The sequence below is a fragment of the Vigna umbellata genome, chromosome 1 (assembly GCF_029865625.1).
Source record: "Vigna umbellata cultivar VRB3 chromosome 1, Vumbellata_1.0, whole genome shotgun sequence".
Classification (NCBI taxonomy): domain Eukaryota; kingdom Viridiplantae; phylum Streptophyta; class Magnoliopsida; order Fabales; family Fabaceae; genus Vigna; species Vigna umbellata.
The window spans coordinates 39787259-39804834 of record NC_142165.1 but is presented as its reverse complement, the minus strand read 5'-3'; the positions used below and the strand labels follow the sequence as shown (position 1 = coordinate 39804834).

The following is a 17576-nucleotide window of genomic DNA, read 5'->3' as shown; positions in this document are numbered from 1 at the left end:
ATCACACAGTAAAACATGTCTACGGTACCTATGTTTTCTTAACTTTTTCCTTGTCTCTGTAGATGTAAAAACAAACATAACAACAAACAGAATAATGTCTGTCAGAAAAACAAAGAAACTTAAATAATGATGGCTTGACTTGCCTGTTGACCTGAATACTTCACAATTTGCCAGATCAATAAAATATTTTTGGCACATTCCTTTTAAAATATTTTTTATCAATAAATTGTGTGTGTTTTTATTAAAATAGCGGAAACTCAAGATTTTTAAAAATATCAGTATGGAACTTAACTTATCTAATATTATAGAAGATGTAATGTGAAATAGTAAGTTGGAAACATTTTTATTTACAAATTAGTACAATTAATTATTTATAGATTCAATCATTCTCAAAAAAGAAAATTATTATGCCTTTGATTATTTCTATTGATTAAACAAATGGTAAGGTATAACAAAATAAATAGTTAAAGTAAACAAAAACAAAATAGGAAATAACATTTCATGATTAAAATGGTTGAACTTTTTATAATGAATTAAATTAAACAGTTAAAGGGTCATCAATGAATTCACCAACAAATGCCACATTTTATGACCTAAAATTAAATTTGATGTTTGGGTGAACAAATTTATTATGTCATTAAGTCGCTCTTGCTCCCACTTCTTTCTTTTAATGAATTTTTTCTCCAATATTAAATAACTGGCTAACTTTTTTCTTAGGAAGCAAAGGAAATTAATTTATTATTCAGCTAAACCATAATTCATTAACAAAATAAGTTAGATTTTTGTTCACAAAATTTACATGCTTCAGTATAATTTAACCAAAAATATAAGTAGAAATCAAAATTGTTGAAATGATAGCTTGAAATACTGTAGGACTGATCAAATTTAACATATCGCACGTTTAGTGTTAAATAATTTTGAAGCTAAACATATTAGAAAAATCTTCATTTGTCAGTCATAAAAAAATGAAATCATGCTTGAAGAAAGGCTTGACCTAACATAAAAATTTATAAATAATGTTCCGAACAAACCCTATTGAAAAATAACTTTATTTTGACATAATAACAATACTTACATATTGTATCATAAGTAGGTTTTTAATACAAAATTATTCACACTGGAAGCATGTAGAGTATTTAATAAAATGTAAACTTTAAAACTAAAACTTCAACTAACTATATCTGTAATACCATTATACAATATGTAAATTTTTTTAGCAAGGTTAGTCTGTAATGCATTTCCAAATTCAATTTTAAAATTTCAGTGAATGACACATTAAAATATTTTTATATATTTTAAAAAAATTTAATTTATGTAATTGGACCGTTTCAGTTGGAACGAGAAGGATGACTCCTCCTGCAAGTAATACAGAAACGACATACTTGAATTCCGAGTAGGGAGAGTTGAACCGAACCGCATTAAAATATTGGAATAGTAAATTAAAATATAATAAAAAAAGACCAAACATAGTGAAAAAGATATACCAATATTAATTTTTAATTTATATTTAAATAAAATATCTGAGGTGTGGGTCTGATTCGAAAACCCCCAAAAAAGAAAAAGGTTGGAAAGTGCTGTGACGGTACATAAGGAGCCGCATGGAAATTTCATTTCATTTCGTTTGGAGTTTACAACTTTGAACTCATCTCCTCAGTTCCCTTTTCTCGCTCTTCTCTTCTCTTGTTTGTTGTATTAGCGATGGTGAAATCGAACGAAAATGGTTCTGGTTCAGGTGCGGTGCCTCCGTTCTTGAAAAAGTGTTACGATATGGTGGAAGACCGGAACACGGACTCCGTTATCCGTTGGAGCGACGGCGGCGACAGTTTCGTCATATCTGACACCACGCAATTCTCCGTCACGCTACTTCCTACCTATTTCAAACACAACAATTTCTCCAGTTTTATTAGACAACTCAATATTTATGTTTGTCTCTTTCACTCTTTTCTTCAGCTCAATTCTGTATTAGTTGCTTGTTTCTCTTAGTTATCTGAAGATGAATACATAAATAAAGAAATAAATTATTATTTGGTATGTTTATGATTCGTTTTTGTCTGATTGTGTGATTCGTAAATTGGCTGCAATTTCAATGTTCTTACAGAGTGCCTGAAATTGTTGGTGGTGTTAAAAAAATTAGGTTATGGTTGTGATGTAGAAACTCGCTGTTTGATGTATATAACTCTTGCATGCACTTGAAACCCTTTCTGTAGGGTGAGCCTTTGAAATTGTGTCGGCAACTAGATGGAAAATAAATTGGTGTTTGTTCGGATGAGTTTTACCCGCTTGACAAATCGTTCTGTGCTCATAAGATATTATTTGAGTACTGTTCGTACTGTTCGTTTATTTGATTATTCATTCTTTTTTACCTTACATTTTAGAATAGTGTTCATATTTCTCATACAAGTTACTTTTGTCCAGTTAACACAATTTGGATATGGTTGCCTATTCACACTTAATTTTAACTTGAACCAGTGTTTTGTAAAGCGATATCAAGTTTGCTTATTCGAATTCAAAACCATTTTTGGACATCTATTAGCGAAGACGAGAAACATAAATTTCTATCTTTTAGGTTGAATTTGGATTTAGATCATTGCAGTTGATAGCCAAACACACTATCAATTTGGAGAATTAGATTGCTTTAAACTTAAGTTTACAAACTTTAATTCAATGCACAATCTTAGAAGAAATGTTCTGATCCATTCCCTTATTACTGGCTTTATAACTAATTAGTTGTTAATTTCTGAATTGGCCTCGATATTTCATATCAACCTAGTCACTGGGGCGGGCTCCTTGTTGACTGATAAATTAAAAGCACTTTAAATAACACCTGACTTTGTGAAATGGTACAACATCTCAAGAGTATCGGCTTGTTTATATTGATGTGCATGTTTGTTGCCTCTATTGGTTTGTTCCTTTATATCTATGTCATTTGTTATGGTTGAGGAGAGAGTCTTTTACTGTAACTAATTGGTAACTGAAATATCTAACAGGGTTTTAGGAAAATTGATACGGATTGCTGGGAATTTGCCAATGAAAATTTTGTTAGGGGTCAAAAGCAATTGTTGAAAAATATACGCAGAAGAAAACATCCGCACGTTGCAGACCAACAAAAAGCATTGCCGCAGAATGACAATAGTGATGAACCATCCCAAGAGGTACCCCATCATGGCCTCTGGAAAGAAGTTGAGAATCTCAAATCTGATAAAAATTCGCTGACCCAGGAGTTGGTCAAACTCAGGCAACACCAGGAATCTGCTGAGAACAAGTTGCTGCTCCTGAGCGATCGCCTTCAAGGAATGGAAAAGCATCAGCAACAGATGTTATCATTCTTAGTCATGGTCGTGCAAAGCCCTGGGTTCCTGGTTCAATTGCTTCATCCAAAGGAAAATAATTGGCGTTTGTCTGAATCATGGAATGTATTAGATGAAGATAAACAAGATGACAAGCCAATTGCTTCTGATGGGATGATAATAAAGTATAAGCCACCTGTAGGTGAAAAACTCAAGCCTGTAGTTCCCCTACCTCCTGCTTTCGAAAAACAATCAGAACCTGAGCTGGCTGCCGATGGGTTCAAAGACTTGTGCATTAGTTCCGAGTTCATGAAAGTGCTTATGGATGAAAAATTGAGTCCACTAGAAAACCATTCTCCGTTTCTCCTACCAGATTTACCTGATGACGGTTCATGGGAACAGCTTTTCCTAGGCAGTCCTTTCCTGGGAAACATTGAAGATTCTAATAAAGAAAGTGAGGAGCGCACGGATAGTGGAATGGAAATGGAACCGATAATATCAGAGACTCCAAATGAAAATTCTCGAACTTTTGAATCGATGATTGTAGAGATGGAGAAAACTCGAGAATGAGTTGGAATTTGGAGGGGCCAGAGTTTGGAATCTCATACTGAGCTAATGGAGCTTTTGTTTCTGAAACTAACAATATATAGGGAAGGAAGTATTAATGTCCATTATTTTTCAGCTGGGCTGTCTTCACAAATTGCTTGGCGCTATAATTATATTATAGTATTAAGTCGCAATTATTATCTCTCCTATCTTTCATGGTAGAGATCCTCATCTCGAATCCGTGTAAGCCTGCTCTCATTTATCTGTTGAGATGCTAGATATGCATGTTATTTTTGTGTGTGTGTGTGTTTTTTTGGATAGATGCTTAAACATACTTTAAGAGTTTGAAGGTTCTGTCGATATTGTGCTGTCAGTAAGGTTCAGTTTGTATCTGAAAACTAATCCTGATTTTCCTCGTGGACAGGTTTTACCATCTTGATAGATGTGAGAATGGGAGATGTCTGGTAGTGCGGCTGCCTATTTATGATGGATCGAATGTTTCTTACTTGGAGAATTATAAGGGAGAACGGCACCTTTATTTTTTGCATGTTATTGGACATGCCTTCATATATAAAATTTCATATGATGCATGCATACTACTTTTGCATATTATTGCAGAAGCCAGTGCTTCTGACATGCTGTTTGCTACCTACCTGTATAGTTCTCATGCCTCTGAACCATGTTTGTGTTTGATATGGCGGCCAAGAGATTCTGTTGCCCCCACAAAAAGTGACATCATAGTATGACATCTTTTTTTTTTCTTTGCTAAATTAAGGATCAGGGCTAACTTCAAAACATTTTGGGATGTTTAACGGGTACATGTAAATTCATTAGGAGTCTGGGAACACAGATTAGTGACATGAGAAATTCTCGAGAAGATCATTACTCCATAAGCTATTGCCTCTTATCCATAATTATTGCTTGATTAAAATAATAAATATATTATTTCCTAAAACAATTTTACTCTATAACCATATTATTTTTATAAGTTTCAATTTTTTTTAATATTAAAACTGTAGTTATTTTTTGACAAGGCGAAAAAATAAATAAGTTGTATATCTTTATTTTTGCATAAATTACTATTTAACACGTTAATTAACATAACGAAAGCAATAATAATTCAAATATTTAATAGTTGGTGACGTAACGCGCATCTATGTAGGAAAACAAATAAATGGATATCTATTTTACAATATTACGTAAAAACAATAGTTATCTAGTGAGTTCTTAATTTTTTTAATAATTTTACTGTAATATTTTTTTAATAATTTTAATAACTTTTGTTGATGCAGGATGTTATTAGACTTACATCTTAACAATTTTGCATTTACTTGTTGATAGAAATAGGTATTTTTAAGATAGATAATTTTGAGATAGTAAAACAATATTGTGATTCATTATTTTATTTAAAATCTTAAATTGCATATTATATTAACATATTTTAATAAGGCCTCATAATGCTTAAATCTTAAATTTATAACATGTACTGTAGTTAAAGTACTCTGAATAAAATACGCTTTGAGTGTGAAGTGATTCTTTCTTTATTTATAAATACGAAAGAGGAAGAGGAAGCACATTGTCGAGATATCAAAGTAAATCAGTATTTTGGGTTTGTCATTTTATCCGAGCCAACATTATAACTTTTAAATAAAACAGCAGTACGACTAAAAAAATAAAGTCATCTTAAAAATTTAAATGGATGAATAAATAACATAAAACATATTTTACTAAGTAAACATTACAAAATATTAAGCCAGCGTCGTGGACTATGGAGCATTATTAAACCACAACACGATTATTTAAATACGTTCTTCATTTCAAAATTAAGGTCTTATATTAATACATAAGTCTAAGAATTCTACATTAAAGGTCGCTATAATATTAAGATGGCTAAGATCCAAGGACAAAAATATATCTAACTTTAAATTAAATAATAAATTATGTGTCACATTAATAGTTTTTATTAATAAAGTGATTTTGTTTTATAAAATACTTAAATGTATATCACATTATAGGACTTACAAAAGTAAGATAATATTGTGATACTAATGTAATAGTGATTCTTTAAAACGTGATACGAATAACAATTTAATATTTCTCAGTATAAACGTTTAAACATGTTACTAATATATCTTTAATTTCTATAACGTAATTTATAGAAATTTAAAGTAATTTAAACCATTAATTAAACATTTTCCGTTTCATATTTCACAGTTAATAAATAGTGTAAAATATATTAAGTAAACTATATAAAAGTTCATTATTATTATTAACTGTAAATAACGTTTGAATTGTTATTATTAACTGTAAATAACGTTTGAATTGACCAAATGATGTATTAAGTTTATATTTTTTATGTAAACGTAAATAGGGATAAAATTTAGTTAAATCATGATACAATAAAAATAGCCAAGATTATATAAAAATACTTAAAATTATTAAACATTTAACTTTTATAATTTAAAAAGTACCTTATAAAATTTTGTATAAGAAAAAAAATCAAATTGAACTCAAATTATGTTTTTATGTTTATTTACTTTAGCTGATTCTCTAAATAAATAGAAAAATATATAGTCTCCCCGAATATCAATCCTCACACTAATAATATTATTTTTAAGAAACAAAAATATTTGATATGACATTTAATCTGACAGTAAAAAATGTCCAAAAACAGCATGTAAAAAAAAATAAAAAATAAGAACATTTTAAAATTTTCGACTAAAAAAGGGGTGGAGGCTATATTTATGAATTTCAATTGCATTTCAGACTCGCACCAATGGCTGTCACCTTGGAAGCTGAGAAACAGGGCCTTCTCAATCTCCACACTGAGAAGCACTTCACCGCCGGCAAAGTCGTCCGCGACATCATCATTGGCGTTTCCGACGGCCTCACTGTTCCATTCGCTCTCGCCGCCGGCCTCTCCGGCACCAATGCCACCTCCGCCATCGTTCTCACTGCCGGCATAGCCGAAGTCGTCGCCGGCGCCATCTCCATGGGTCTCGGCGGGTACGTGTTACGAAACTACTCTTTGCACTCACAACTTAATAGTATCGTTTGAGATTCCGAAAATTTTGTTGGTTGCATTGTGCAGTTATTTGGCAGCGAAAAGTGAAGCGGATCACTACGACAGAGAAGTGAAAAGGGAGCAAGAAGAAATAATAGCCGTGCCAGAAACTGGTTTCTTCTGTTATTTAATTATTAATATATAATTTTAATTCATTTTATACTCGAAATTTCATAAAATTTGAAAAGTATTTAAAATTTATCATGACTTTAATGTTAACATGGACTAAGAAATCATTCAAAATTTCTTTGTATGTTTTGACGTTTATTCTATTTTAAAAAATAAAATATTTTTTTATTTTCGTAGAAAGAGTACGTAGAAGCATGATTGGATAAAATTGAGAGTTCAAAATGTTTTAATTTTAGAAATTTCAGAATTTAAGGATTGGAACACAGAATTAGGGATTAAATGGCTATGTAACTTTAAAATGTAAATGGTAATGCACATGCTCATAAATATGGGGGGTTTTGTGAAAAAAACAGAAGCAGAAGAGGTAGGAGAAATACTAGCTGAGTATGGAATAGAGGCACACGAATATGCACCTGTGGTCAATGCTCTCAGAAAGAACCCTCAAGCATGGCTTGATTTCATGATGAAGTAAGTTCTTACGTTCTCACTTTTCATAACATAGTTTAATATTTTTTTTTCTCTTGGATCTCATGCAAATAGAAAATTAGCAAAATTTTGGCGTTATAATATACAGAATGTGGTATGAGTTGAAAGGTGATTATTGACCAGTTCACAGGTGATATATCATTAGAAATGTGAATTTAGTCCCCTTCTCGAGCAAAGAAAACGTACAGATAAAAAAATTCATATAAAAAGAGTTCACATTTAACAAAATGTTATGGTTCAAACCCATATAACTTCTTAAAAGTAAAAAATTTATTTAAAAATTAAAACAAAAATCTCCTTACGTATAAAAAAAATTTATCCAACTCTTTCTAATTCGAGTTAGAAACACATAATACTAAATCGAAAAAAATTGGATCAAATAAAATCAAGATTAATATTGGAATGATTTTAATTAAGCTTACGTTAGGTTATGCTATATTTCATCAGAACAAATAGTTTTAAATTGAATTTGCATAAAATCAAGTAAAATTTGACTCATATGGAGATGAGTATGTATCATTACGGCTCGATTCATTTGTACTCATCTCAGATCCAATTGAGTCGAACCTACCTCAAGTTAATATCGATTGGGACAATTTAAGAATGACTTGAGTTAAATAAACCTTAGGTTGAGTTAAGTCAGGTTTATATTATGTCAATTCAAGTTGAGTTTGAATCAGGTTGAATTGAGTGTAGCTGAAGTCAAAATGGGCTTGGATAAGGCTGGGTAGAGTCAGGTCTGGTCAAGCTTAAGTCAGGTTTGAGTCTAACAAAGTTAAATTAGATTCATATTAATTCAAGTTATGTTGAGTCGAGTGCGGTTAAGTTCACATTAGGTTAAGTAAAGTCAAATTAAGTTGAGATGTGTCCATGTTAGGTCAAGTAAAGTCCAAGTCAAGTTTAGTAGGCTTGCATAAGGTTGAGTCAAGTCAAACTCACCTTAGACCAAGTTTAATTACCTCACCTTGAACTGAGTCAAGTTGGGCTCACCTTACGTCGAGTGAAGTTGGATTGACCTCGTGTCAATTCAAGTCAAACCCACATTGGATCGAGTTAAGTTGGAATTTGGTTGAGATGAGGCAAGTCAAACTCATGTGGGGTTGAATCAAGTCATAATAACATTTAGTTAAGTCGTTTCTAGTCTACTCTGTGTATGACAAAAATATGCATCTTGTAAAGTTTAACATCTCCTAAGATAAATAAGGGAATGAGTGTTGATGACTATATAATAGACTTAAGTCTATGGTGTTTCTTGTCCAAAGTGTAAGACACTTTGAACTAATGTTTGATTTTCTATATACTCTTTTATTAGAATGTTGTGAGGTATAGTTAAATTTTAACTTTGAAAAATGTCGGTATACTTTAAAGAGTTTGTAAATGATCTGTGTTGTGCAAATTTTCACATAATATTATTTTTTGAATGTCTTTAAATGATGTGTTTTTTTCTAAAATTTTGAAAGTTGTTGGAAATCTCACATCGACTAAAGATAAGGTCAATTCATAGTTTATAAGTGGTTGCAAACTTCATCCTACAAGTTGGTTTTGTGAGATTGAATTAGGTTTAAAATCAACTTCTAACATGATATTAGAGCCATAGTTAAAACCTATCTTAATGATATTTATTGTTTGCTAGTCATATTGTTTCACTATTTAATTTACTTTAAGTCAAAGTTGAACGAAATCCATATTAAATTTAGCTTAAATCATAATGTTAATTTATACTTAAAACATTATAAGAATTCGTGTAATGTTAAAAAAATATTTAAAAGTTAGGCAAACCCACCTTCACGTTAACTCTGTCCCAGTTTAAGTATACACTCTGAGAACTGAGATTTTTTTTAATCACTATTTGATGACTAATAAAAAAGTTAATTTTAGGACTTGAATGCTGGAATGTTATTGGGTGAAAATTTTGTTGAATGCATATTTTATTAGGATTTCGGGTGAAAACGGGAAAATATCAGATCAGAGGGGACACCGGCACACACTTAGCACAGACTCCAAATGGGCATGGTTTTATGGTTTTGATTTATTATAACGGTCAATGTGTTTTTTTAGAACTTATAATGATCGATGTTTTTAAAATTACACCACTTATTTAAACTGAATAAGTTTTAGTCGAGGTCCAATTGTATTAATAAAATAATATATATATTAATGAAAACAAATTTATGCTTAAAATACAAATAAAATGACAAGTACTTTATGTTATTTTTGTAAGAAAAATGAAAATTAACATTGTATTAAATATTTTTGTGACAATTCTTCAATTTTTGTCGGTCTTTTATTTTTTGATCACTTTTTCAGTTTAGCTCTATGGATTGATTAAATTAGACAACGCTCAAGTGACCTGACCAGCTTGATAGATTCCATTTTCAAAATCACTTAAGTAGATAATTTCTGTAATGTTAGCCAAGATCATGCTACAAATTATTTCTTCGCAAAAATGTTAAAATATATTCTTTCAAAAGCAAGTTGCAGTTATTAATGGGAGGATGAACACAAATCGTAGAAAAAGTTTAGATTTCTTCTCTGCCTAATGGAGTCCATCAAGTTTGAGTTGAATTTTGGTTATTAAGTTTAAGTAATAGTTGAAGGTTTATTTAAATACCTTTGAAGCCCAGTGAGTAAAATTTTAGAATAGTAAAAAAATTCCCAACACATTTTTTTTTATTGTATTGTGTATTCACAAGTTTATGAACCTCTTAATGAAATTAAATAATAGAAAGAAGTACTATTTGCGTTATTAAACTGTCAAAGATTACTTAGATTTTGATTCTACATTCAGTACTTAACTCACAAAGTTGTTGGATATTAAATTATTTTAACCTATTTATAAGAATTATAACATATTCCATATTCGAGTATATCAGAAGCAGATCATTTCACTTAAGAAAAAGTTATGTTTATGTAATTTGCAATTACAAAATATTAATGTTTTTTCTAATTACAACTTAAAAGAAATCCCATAATAAAAAATAAATAACATATTCATATTCTAATATAAGTACGTAGAAAAAAAATAATAATAGAATAACACATATTATAAGAATAAAATAATTATAAAAATAAATAAATTTTTGTAATTTAAAAAAAAAGAGAAAGTAACAAGTAAGAAAAACATAGTGTTAAATAAATGTAAAAGAAAATTTCTGTGACAAAAAGAACAAAATCTCTTAAATATGTATGAGTTCATATGCATCACCTGTTTATTGTGTTTAAATGTATGGTTATAATGGTGAAGCATGGCTTTAGAAATCTTAATGCATGTTGAACAATATAACTACAGGTTTGAGCTGGGATTGGAGAAGCCAGATCCAATGAGAGCATTGCACAGTGCAATGACAATTGCCGCTGCTTACATAGTTGGTGGGCTTGTTCCTCTTGCTCCTTACATGTTCATTCCAAGGGCTTCAGAGGCCCTTCTGTTCTCAGTCGTAGTTACCTTAGCTGCATTGCTGATTTTTGGATATGCCAAGGGTTACTTCACTGGAAATAAACCATTCAGGAGTGCTTTTGAAACAGCTCTCATCGGTGCCATCGCCTCTGCAGCAGCTTTTGGTATGGCAAAGGCTTTCAATCCATAGATATTTGTTTGAAATTATTTAAATATGAGTTTAAATTTCATATCGCATAAAAACAACAAAACTAAAGACGATATAAAATTAAATACGATATAAGAAAACTGTTTAATGTGGAATTTTGACTCACAGATTGTCTCTGCTGTGATATCTTAGTTTTCTTTTTTCTGCCATACACTTCCATGCAAGTACAACCTCTTTTATTATGTTTTGGTGTGACCTTGGTGCTTCTGAATTTTCTCTCTTGGGTGTATCATTGAATAATTCTCTCTCTGTTTAACAAAATATCTATCGTACTTTTAAATTTAATGAGTGAAATATTAGAGGTTGAAGAGGTATAATTAGCTTTTTAGCTATTGGGAAGTGCTGAGAGATTACTTTCTGATGAAGCAAATTTGTTAAGATACCTGTGATTTTAAAACGTTGCATCCGGTATTATCAATTAGATTAGAAATATGATGAACTAACTTGAATCTGGTTAAGGTCAATTTATCTCGATAAAAATTTGATTTAGCTTTAAATTATATTCAAGTTTGATGTATATATTCTTTTTTCAAGTATAAATTCGTTTTAAACGTTGCATGTTTTGGTGAATTTTTACCAAAATAAAGTGAAGTTTCATTTAAAAAAAAAAACTACATCCTGCACCACTCCAAATGATAATCTAACCTAGTCATCCTAAACTACTCAATGATGTATTTGATTAAGCATTCCATCCATCAAAACAAGATAAGACGTACCCATCACAACGAAAATTCAACAACCGAGAAATTGCATTTTCATTAAACCGGTTGAGTGTTCCACAGGTCAGTGCTAGTTTAGAATAGGAAAAGGAAAGAGAAATAAGGGATATGAGCTCACCGTTCTTCCCTCGCACAAGCTTGAGAACCTCAATAGTTTGTGCCTTATAACCACGGAGTTAATGGTATATAATAAGAATACATTTAAACAACATTTTATTAAGTGAAAATCCCCTTTGAATGAACCATTAGGGATTTATGTTTTTTATTTGGTGGAGTTAGATTATGGTGTTCTTCTTGAACATGGCTTCAGTGTTTGTAATGGTTGATCAATACATATTGAGTTTAAGACTAAATATTTCTAACATAATATCTTTGGCAATCAAACTTTTTCAGATTTTGTGTATTTTATCAATTTCTTAAATTCCTAACAAAAATGACGATGACAAATAATAAAAATAAATTAAAACGTGTTATTATCAACTTTTGAAAAACAATGTAATTTTAACTGTGTTGTTTGTTTTCTTACAATTTTATGACATACCAGTTTTCTTTCATAAATTTAATGGAGTGATAAAATATATAAAATAATGAAAAGTTTGATGACAAAATGTTAAAAAAGAGGGGCATAAAATTAACAAAATGATAGTAGATTAGTTGTAAAATCTGTAATTAGTTTAAGTTCAGACAACTTCGAAAACAAAATTTCGAATCTTAAACCATCACCAAAGCAAATATTTATCAAGTGAAAAACCTATTTGTGGCGAGGATGGATTCAATATTGAAGTTACAGATACTGAATTCATGGTGTTTCAAAACATAGAATATTAAAGAGTTAAATATGTTTTTGGTCCCTTAACTTTCAGCGAAAATTGAAATTAGTTCATCTTCAAAACTTTGGCCTAATTTAGTCTCCAAACTTTAGAAATGTGTGAATTTAGTTCTTTTAACTAAATTTTGTTAGGTTTATTTGATATTTCAAGTGTCTTTCATGATAGCATCTGAGTTGTTTACACATTTTGACACATTTTTGCTTCAATGTTAATTGAGAAATGCGTTTAAAACATCAAATAAAGTTAACAAAATTTGATTAAAAGGACTAAATTCGCACATTTCTAATGTTTGGAGACTAACCTAATCTAAAGTTTTGAAAAGAGACTAATTTCAATTTTCACTAAAAGTTAAGGGATAAAAAACATATTTAACCCAATATTAAATTATTCAATAAGACACAAGCAAGAGTGAATTATAAGGGTGGCATTGAAGATCATAATATTGAATAAAAGGGGTTGTGCTCGCATGTAATCTTACTGTACAAAAAATTAAAATAAGTAATAAGTAATAACTAATAACAGCAAAAAATTTGAAAAGGTCTTTTTCTTATGAAGAATAACAAAGTTTTTATAAGAAACTTAGTTGCTATGAAATACAAGGCACGGAGAATCTATGGATTGAAAGCCTTTGCCATACCAAAAGCAGCTGCAGAGGCGATGGCACCTATTAGAGCTGTTTCCAAAGCACTCCTGAATGGTTTATTGCCCGTAAAGTAACCCTTGGCATAACCAAAAACCAGCAATGCAACCAAGGTCACTATAACTGAGAACACAACCGCTTCTGATGCCCTTGCAATGAACATGTAAGGAAGGAGGGGGACAACTCCTCCCAATATGTAAGCGATGGCAATTGTCATTGCACTATACAATGCTCTCTTTGGATCTGGTTTCTCTAGTCCCAGCTCAAATCTGTCATACCAAGATTACAACCAGTTAATTTGTTTAACACTACCTTTGATCATAGCCAATATTCATCAATCCTAGAATGATACATTCAAAAAAGTAAATAAACAGAGGATGTAAACTGCATGCATGTTTCAGAAATTTCTTCATTGATTATTTTCTTCATGTTTTCTTTCACTTTTTCTCCTCAATACTCATGCTGAATGCAAATATGCAGCATATTTCTCTAATTGGGGATAAGGACTTGCTATTTTTTTAAAAAAACCCTACTATTTGTAATTTCAAATGATATAAACAGTAAACAATGTTTCCAAAGGGCAGCTTTATACAGTCAGGTTTTCTAGTTCTGTGTATAGATAAATGGATTTGTATTTTTCAAAATCATACCAAATTAACTCCTTAAATCGTTTTTTTTTAAACACAATGATCATGCCATAATATTTTGTCTATAGAAGTCATAACCAAACACTCAACATTGTATCACTACATTTTGCTCTAGAGGAATATCTTCTAACAAGTATGAAGAAATAGTTTATAAGCACAGTTTCATAACCAACATTAATTATAACAAAAACCAAACCAGAAAAAGATGCCCATGTTGTAGTCATAGCGTCCCTACAAGGCCGTCCCCTTTTCTAGTTTCCACATTCCAATCCAAGTAATACATGCCAACTAAATGGAAGTGGGAATTTTGGACCCCATAACCATGCCCACCTTCAAAAAGTGAAAGGTTACTTTGCTTTATATTCCTTTAGGTGTTGCTACTTTTCAACTTGTCCACAAATTCCCATTATTGTGTCTGGTCCTCAATTAATCATTTAGTTTGTCCTCATACCACATTCACTATATAATAGACCATCATAAACCCCAAAATTTATACACCTTGTATAGGAAGACTTTCAACAAATAAACATGTTTAATTTTGTACTGAAGTGAGAACGAAAGAACTTACCTCATCATGAAATCAAGCCATGCCTGAGGTTTTTTTCTGAGAGCATTCACCACAGGTGCATATTCGTGTGCCTCGATCCCATACTGAGCTAGAATTTCTGCCACCTCTGCCGCTTCTGTTTTTATTTTTACAGAACACATTTATTATTAAAGTGCAATAAAATGTCAACAAGTGGTTGTTGATTCTGAGTATGTTACTGCTTTCGATGGAAATGAACAATATTCAGCTATCATTTTTAAAACTAATCCTACAGAGATTAACAAGTTATCAAAGTCTAAAGGAATGAATTTTTAATTTGTGAAAACACGTATATATGGTCAAAATTAATAGAAATAAAATAGAAAAAAAAAGTGAAATGATTCTGTAAAAATTAAACAGTGTAAGTCACCCAAAATTTCTGACTTATTGATAATATGAAATAAAAGAATGTTACATGAACATAAACATAATATACAAAGCATAATAAAATAACAGTGGAAACCAGTTTCCGGCATCGTGATGATTTCTTCTTGCTCTCTTTTCAATTCCCTCCGGTAATTATCGGTTTCACTTTTTGCTGCCAAATAACTGCACAACGAGACATTAGCCCAGATCGTTTCATGAGAAAATTTTCTGATCAAACAGAATCTAAATTAAGTTTTGTGAGTATGAAGTGTTGGTTGAACGTAAGTACCCGCCGAGCCCCATGGAGATGGCGCCGGCGGCGACTTCGGCTATGCCAGCGGTGAGAACGATGGAGGAGGTGGCATTGGCGCCGGAGAGGCCGGCGGCGAGGGCGAAGGGGACGGTGAGGCCGTCGGAAACGCCGATGATGATGTCGCGGACTATTTCGCCGGCGGTGAAGTGCTTCTCGGTGTGTTGGCTGAGAAGGCTCTTTCTCTCAGGTTCGAGGCTTATTCCGTGTTCGGCGGCGGCCATTGGTGCAATCTTGTGAATGTGTTTAAGATGGCGAATGTGCTATTGAATCCAAACAAAGCCTTGCTGCTTTGCACATAGATTGAGCCTCTTCTCTGCTCTACTTGTTTTGAATAGGACAAAATATCCAACGCGTGGATGATATCCACGTGGAAAATATCAATAGATCAACATTTGATTATTTGTCTTTATTTTTTCAATATTTTTATTTGTTATTCATTTTTATCACTATTATTTTGATATTTTTTTATATATTGTCATAAATTTTGTTTATCTAAATTTAATATATATTAAAATTTAAAAGATGAAAAATGTTTAATTTAGGTGATATATTATAATTTTTATTAATTTATTAAAATGAGATTTTATTATAATTTAAAAAATAAAAGTAAATAGACATATAAAATATTTTAAATTTGAATATCTGTTTTCTTTTTGTAATATTTTTAAGTTTTATCAATTTTGTTTGATTAAGTTTTGTAAAAATATAATAAATGTCTTGGCAATCTTGAAATTTATTTAATACTTTAATTTAAATTTGAAATATATATAACTATAATTATTTTATACATATTTAGTATTGAAGAAATGACAATATAAATATTTTTTGTGTTGAATATTTGATGATGTTGTATTTTTCATAAACTTTTTTATTATTTTATAAAAAATAAATAAATAATATTAAAATAATAAGAAAGCAAACACGAGGAGATGGAAAAAAATTTCATACCTTGTGTACGAAAATAAAAATAAATTTTTCCAATATGTGATATAATAAAACTCATCCCTTTTAGCCGTTAGCATCCTTAAACACTACCACCGTCACATTATTTCTACACTGATCATTTAATTATTTTAAAATATTATATCCCAATCAATATGTAACATCAAACCTTCCAAAAAAAGAAAAAGGTAGAATTTATACTATTCTACAAAATTTTACAAGTGGTTAATGTTCTTTACTCCATGATAAAAAAAAAAACTATGTGAATAATGCTTAAGTATTTAATATTGTTATATTTAGTTTTTAATAAAAAAATATATTTATATGTAGTCCCTAAATGAATGGATATATTTTACTAATCTCAATACCAAGAAATTTCCAATACCTAACTAAACTATTTAACATAATTTGTATCACTTAAAAAATTATTTACATAATTTCTTATTTTAGGAACTGTGAGAGAGCATATATTACTTTTAGGATGAAATTGATTGATTAATTATTTATTTAATAATTTTTCATCAATATTTTAAATGGAATAGCTTTATCTCTTCTTCTCCCTCGTTATTTCATCCATAGCATTGATTCCAAAAACTTGTTCAAGAATTCGGAGTTTGATTCCATAAAATCAATCACTTGTTGGAAAATTATGGAAGAATGTGTAGAAAGATATAAAATGATTGTTTAAAGAGAAATATTAGCAAATTTTAAATATATTATAGATTATTAATTGAATTTATGGAAATTAAAAAGAAATTGTAGGTCACCACCCTTCCACTTTTTTTATTTTAATGGTATCAACTCATAACTTTACAATTCTACTCATTCAATTTTAAGCAATAACAAAAAATATGTTGGAAGAAGTGTGTTTATGAAATTTATGTTAATTCTCATTATATTTTAAACTTAAATGTAGTTTTATTCTTCATAATTTTACGTATGAATAATTTTAATTTTTATGTATATTAGATATACATATATAAATTTTAAGTCTCTAAAATCAAACAATTTTAATTCATTGAATAGGCAATGTGAGTGATAAACATGCACCATATTTTAGTAACTAAATTACTTATGAACATTAAACTAAAATTGCTTAATTTAAAAAAAAATCAAAACTAAATCTATAATCTAATTTTTTTTAGACTAAAATTTTACATTTGGAATTATAGAAACTAAAAGTGAATTTAAGCCAAAATTTTAATATTTTACTTTGAATAATTTTGTATTTTTTCACAATTTTTATTACAACATTCTTAATATGTATTAAATATAACACATTCATGAAACTATCAAGACTAAACAAATCAAGCCTAAATTTTAATATTTTAATTTGAGTCATTTTATATTTTTCTCACATTTTCTTACAATGTTCTTAAAATGTATTAAACATAATATAAGAAATAAAAAAAATAT

At 30.0% G+C, this 17576-nt stretch overlaps 3 protein-coding genes across 3 annotated transcripts; 2 read left to right on the top strand and 1 right to left on the bottom strand.

Moving 5' to 3' along the window:
* The first annotated feature begins 1554 nt into the window (after positions 1–1554).
* On the top strand, positions 1555–4710 carry HSFA8 (heat shock transcription factor A8). Its single transcript, XM_088103011.1, has 3 exons — positions 1555–1923; positions 2988–4076; positions 4258–4710. The coding sequence occupies exons 1-2, from the start codon at positions 1699–1701 to the stop codon at positions 3855–3857; spliced, it is 1095 nt and encodes a 364-aa protein (XP_087959137.1). The 5' UTR covers positions 1555–1698; the 3' UTR covers positions 3858–4076; positions 4258–4710.
* Positions 4711–6519: 1809 nt separating this feature from the next.
* LOC124849142 (vacuolar iron transporter 1-like) lies at positions 6520–11294 on the top strand. The gene is made up of 4 exons (XM_088103012.1): positions 6520–6839; positions 6925–7010; positions 7380–7494; positions 10802–11294. The coding sequence occupies exons 1-4, from the start codon at positions 6610–6612 to the stop codon at positions 11097–11099; spliced, it is 729 nt and encodes a 242-aa protein (XP_087959138.1). The 5' UTR covers positions 6520–6609; the 3' UTR covers positions 11100–11294.
* A 1781-nt stretch (positions 11295–13075) lies between these two features.
* LOC124849143 (vacuolar iron transporter 1) lies at positions 13076–15526 on the bottom strand. Its single transcript, XM_047327018.2, has 4 exons — positions 15195–15526; positions 15003–15088; positions 14522–14636; positions 13076–13575 (listed from the first exon to the last, which is right to left on the bottom strand). Exons 1-4 carry the CDS (start codon positions 15437–15439, stop codon positions 13278–13280), a joined length of 744 nt encoding a protein of 247 aa, XP_047182974.1. The 5' UTR covers positions 15440–15526; the 3' UTR covers positions 13076–13277.
* Positions 15527–17576: the final 2050 nt, after the last annotated feature.

Bases quoted from the DNA above. Each gene is read 5' to 3' on its own strand.
- HSFA8 (XM_088103011.1), top strand. From the start codon at position 1,699: ATGGTGAAATCGAACGAAAATGGTTCTGGTTCAGGTGCGGTGCCTCCG. The intron at 1,924-2,987 runs GTTTGTCTCTTT...AATATCTAACAG, and splicing joins TTAGACAACTCAATATTTAT to GGTTTTAGGAAAATTGATAC.
- LOC124849142 (XM_088103012.1), top strand. From the start codon at position 6,610: ATGGCTGTCACCTTGGAAGCTGAGAAACAGGGCCTTCTCAATCTCCAC. The intron at 6,840-6,924 runs GTACGTGTTACG...TGCATTGTGCAG, and splicing joins ATCTCCATGGGTCTCGGCGG to TTATTTGGCAGCGAAAAGTG. The intron at 7,011-7,379 runs GTTTCTTCTGTT...TGAAAAAAACAG, and splicing joins AATAGCCGTGCCAGAAACTG to AAGCAGAAGAGGTAGGAGAA.
- LOC124849143 (XM_047327018.2), bottom strand. From the start codon at position 15,439: ATGGCCGCCGCCGAACACGGAATAAGCCTCGAACCTGAGAGAAAGAGC. The intron at 14,637-15,002 runs GTTTCCACTGTT...AAATAAAAACAG, and splicing joins CATCACGATGCCGGAAACTG to AAGCGGCAGAGGTGGCAGAA. The intron at 13,576-14,521 runs GTAAGTTCTTTC...TTGGTATGACAG, and splicing joins TGGCTTGATTTCATGATGAG to ATTTGAGCTGGGACTAGAGA.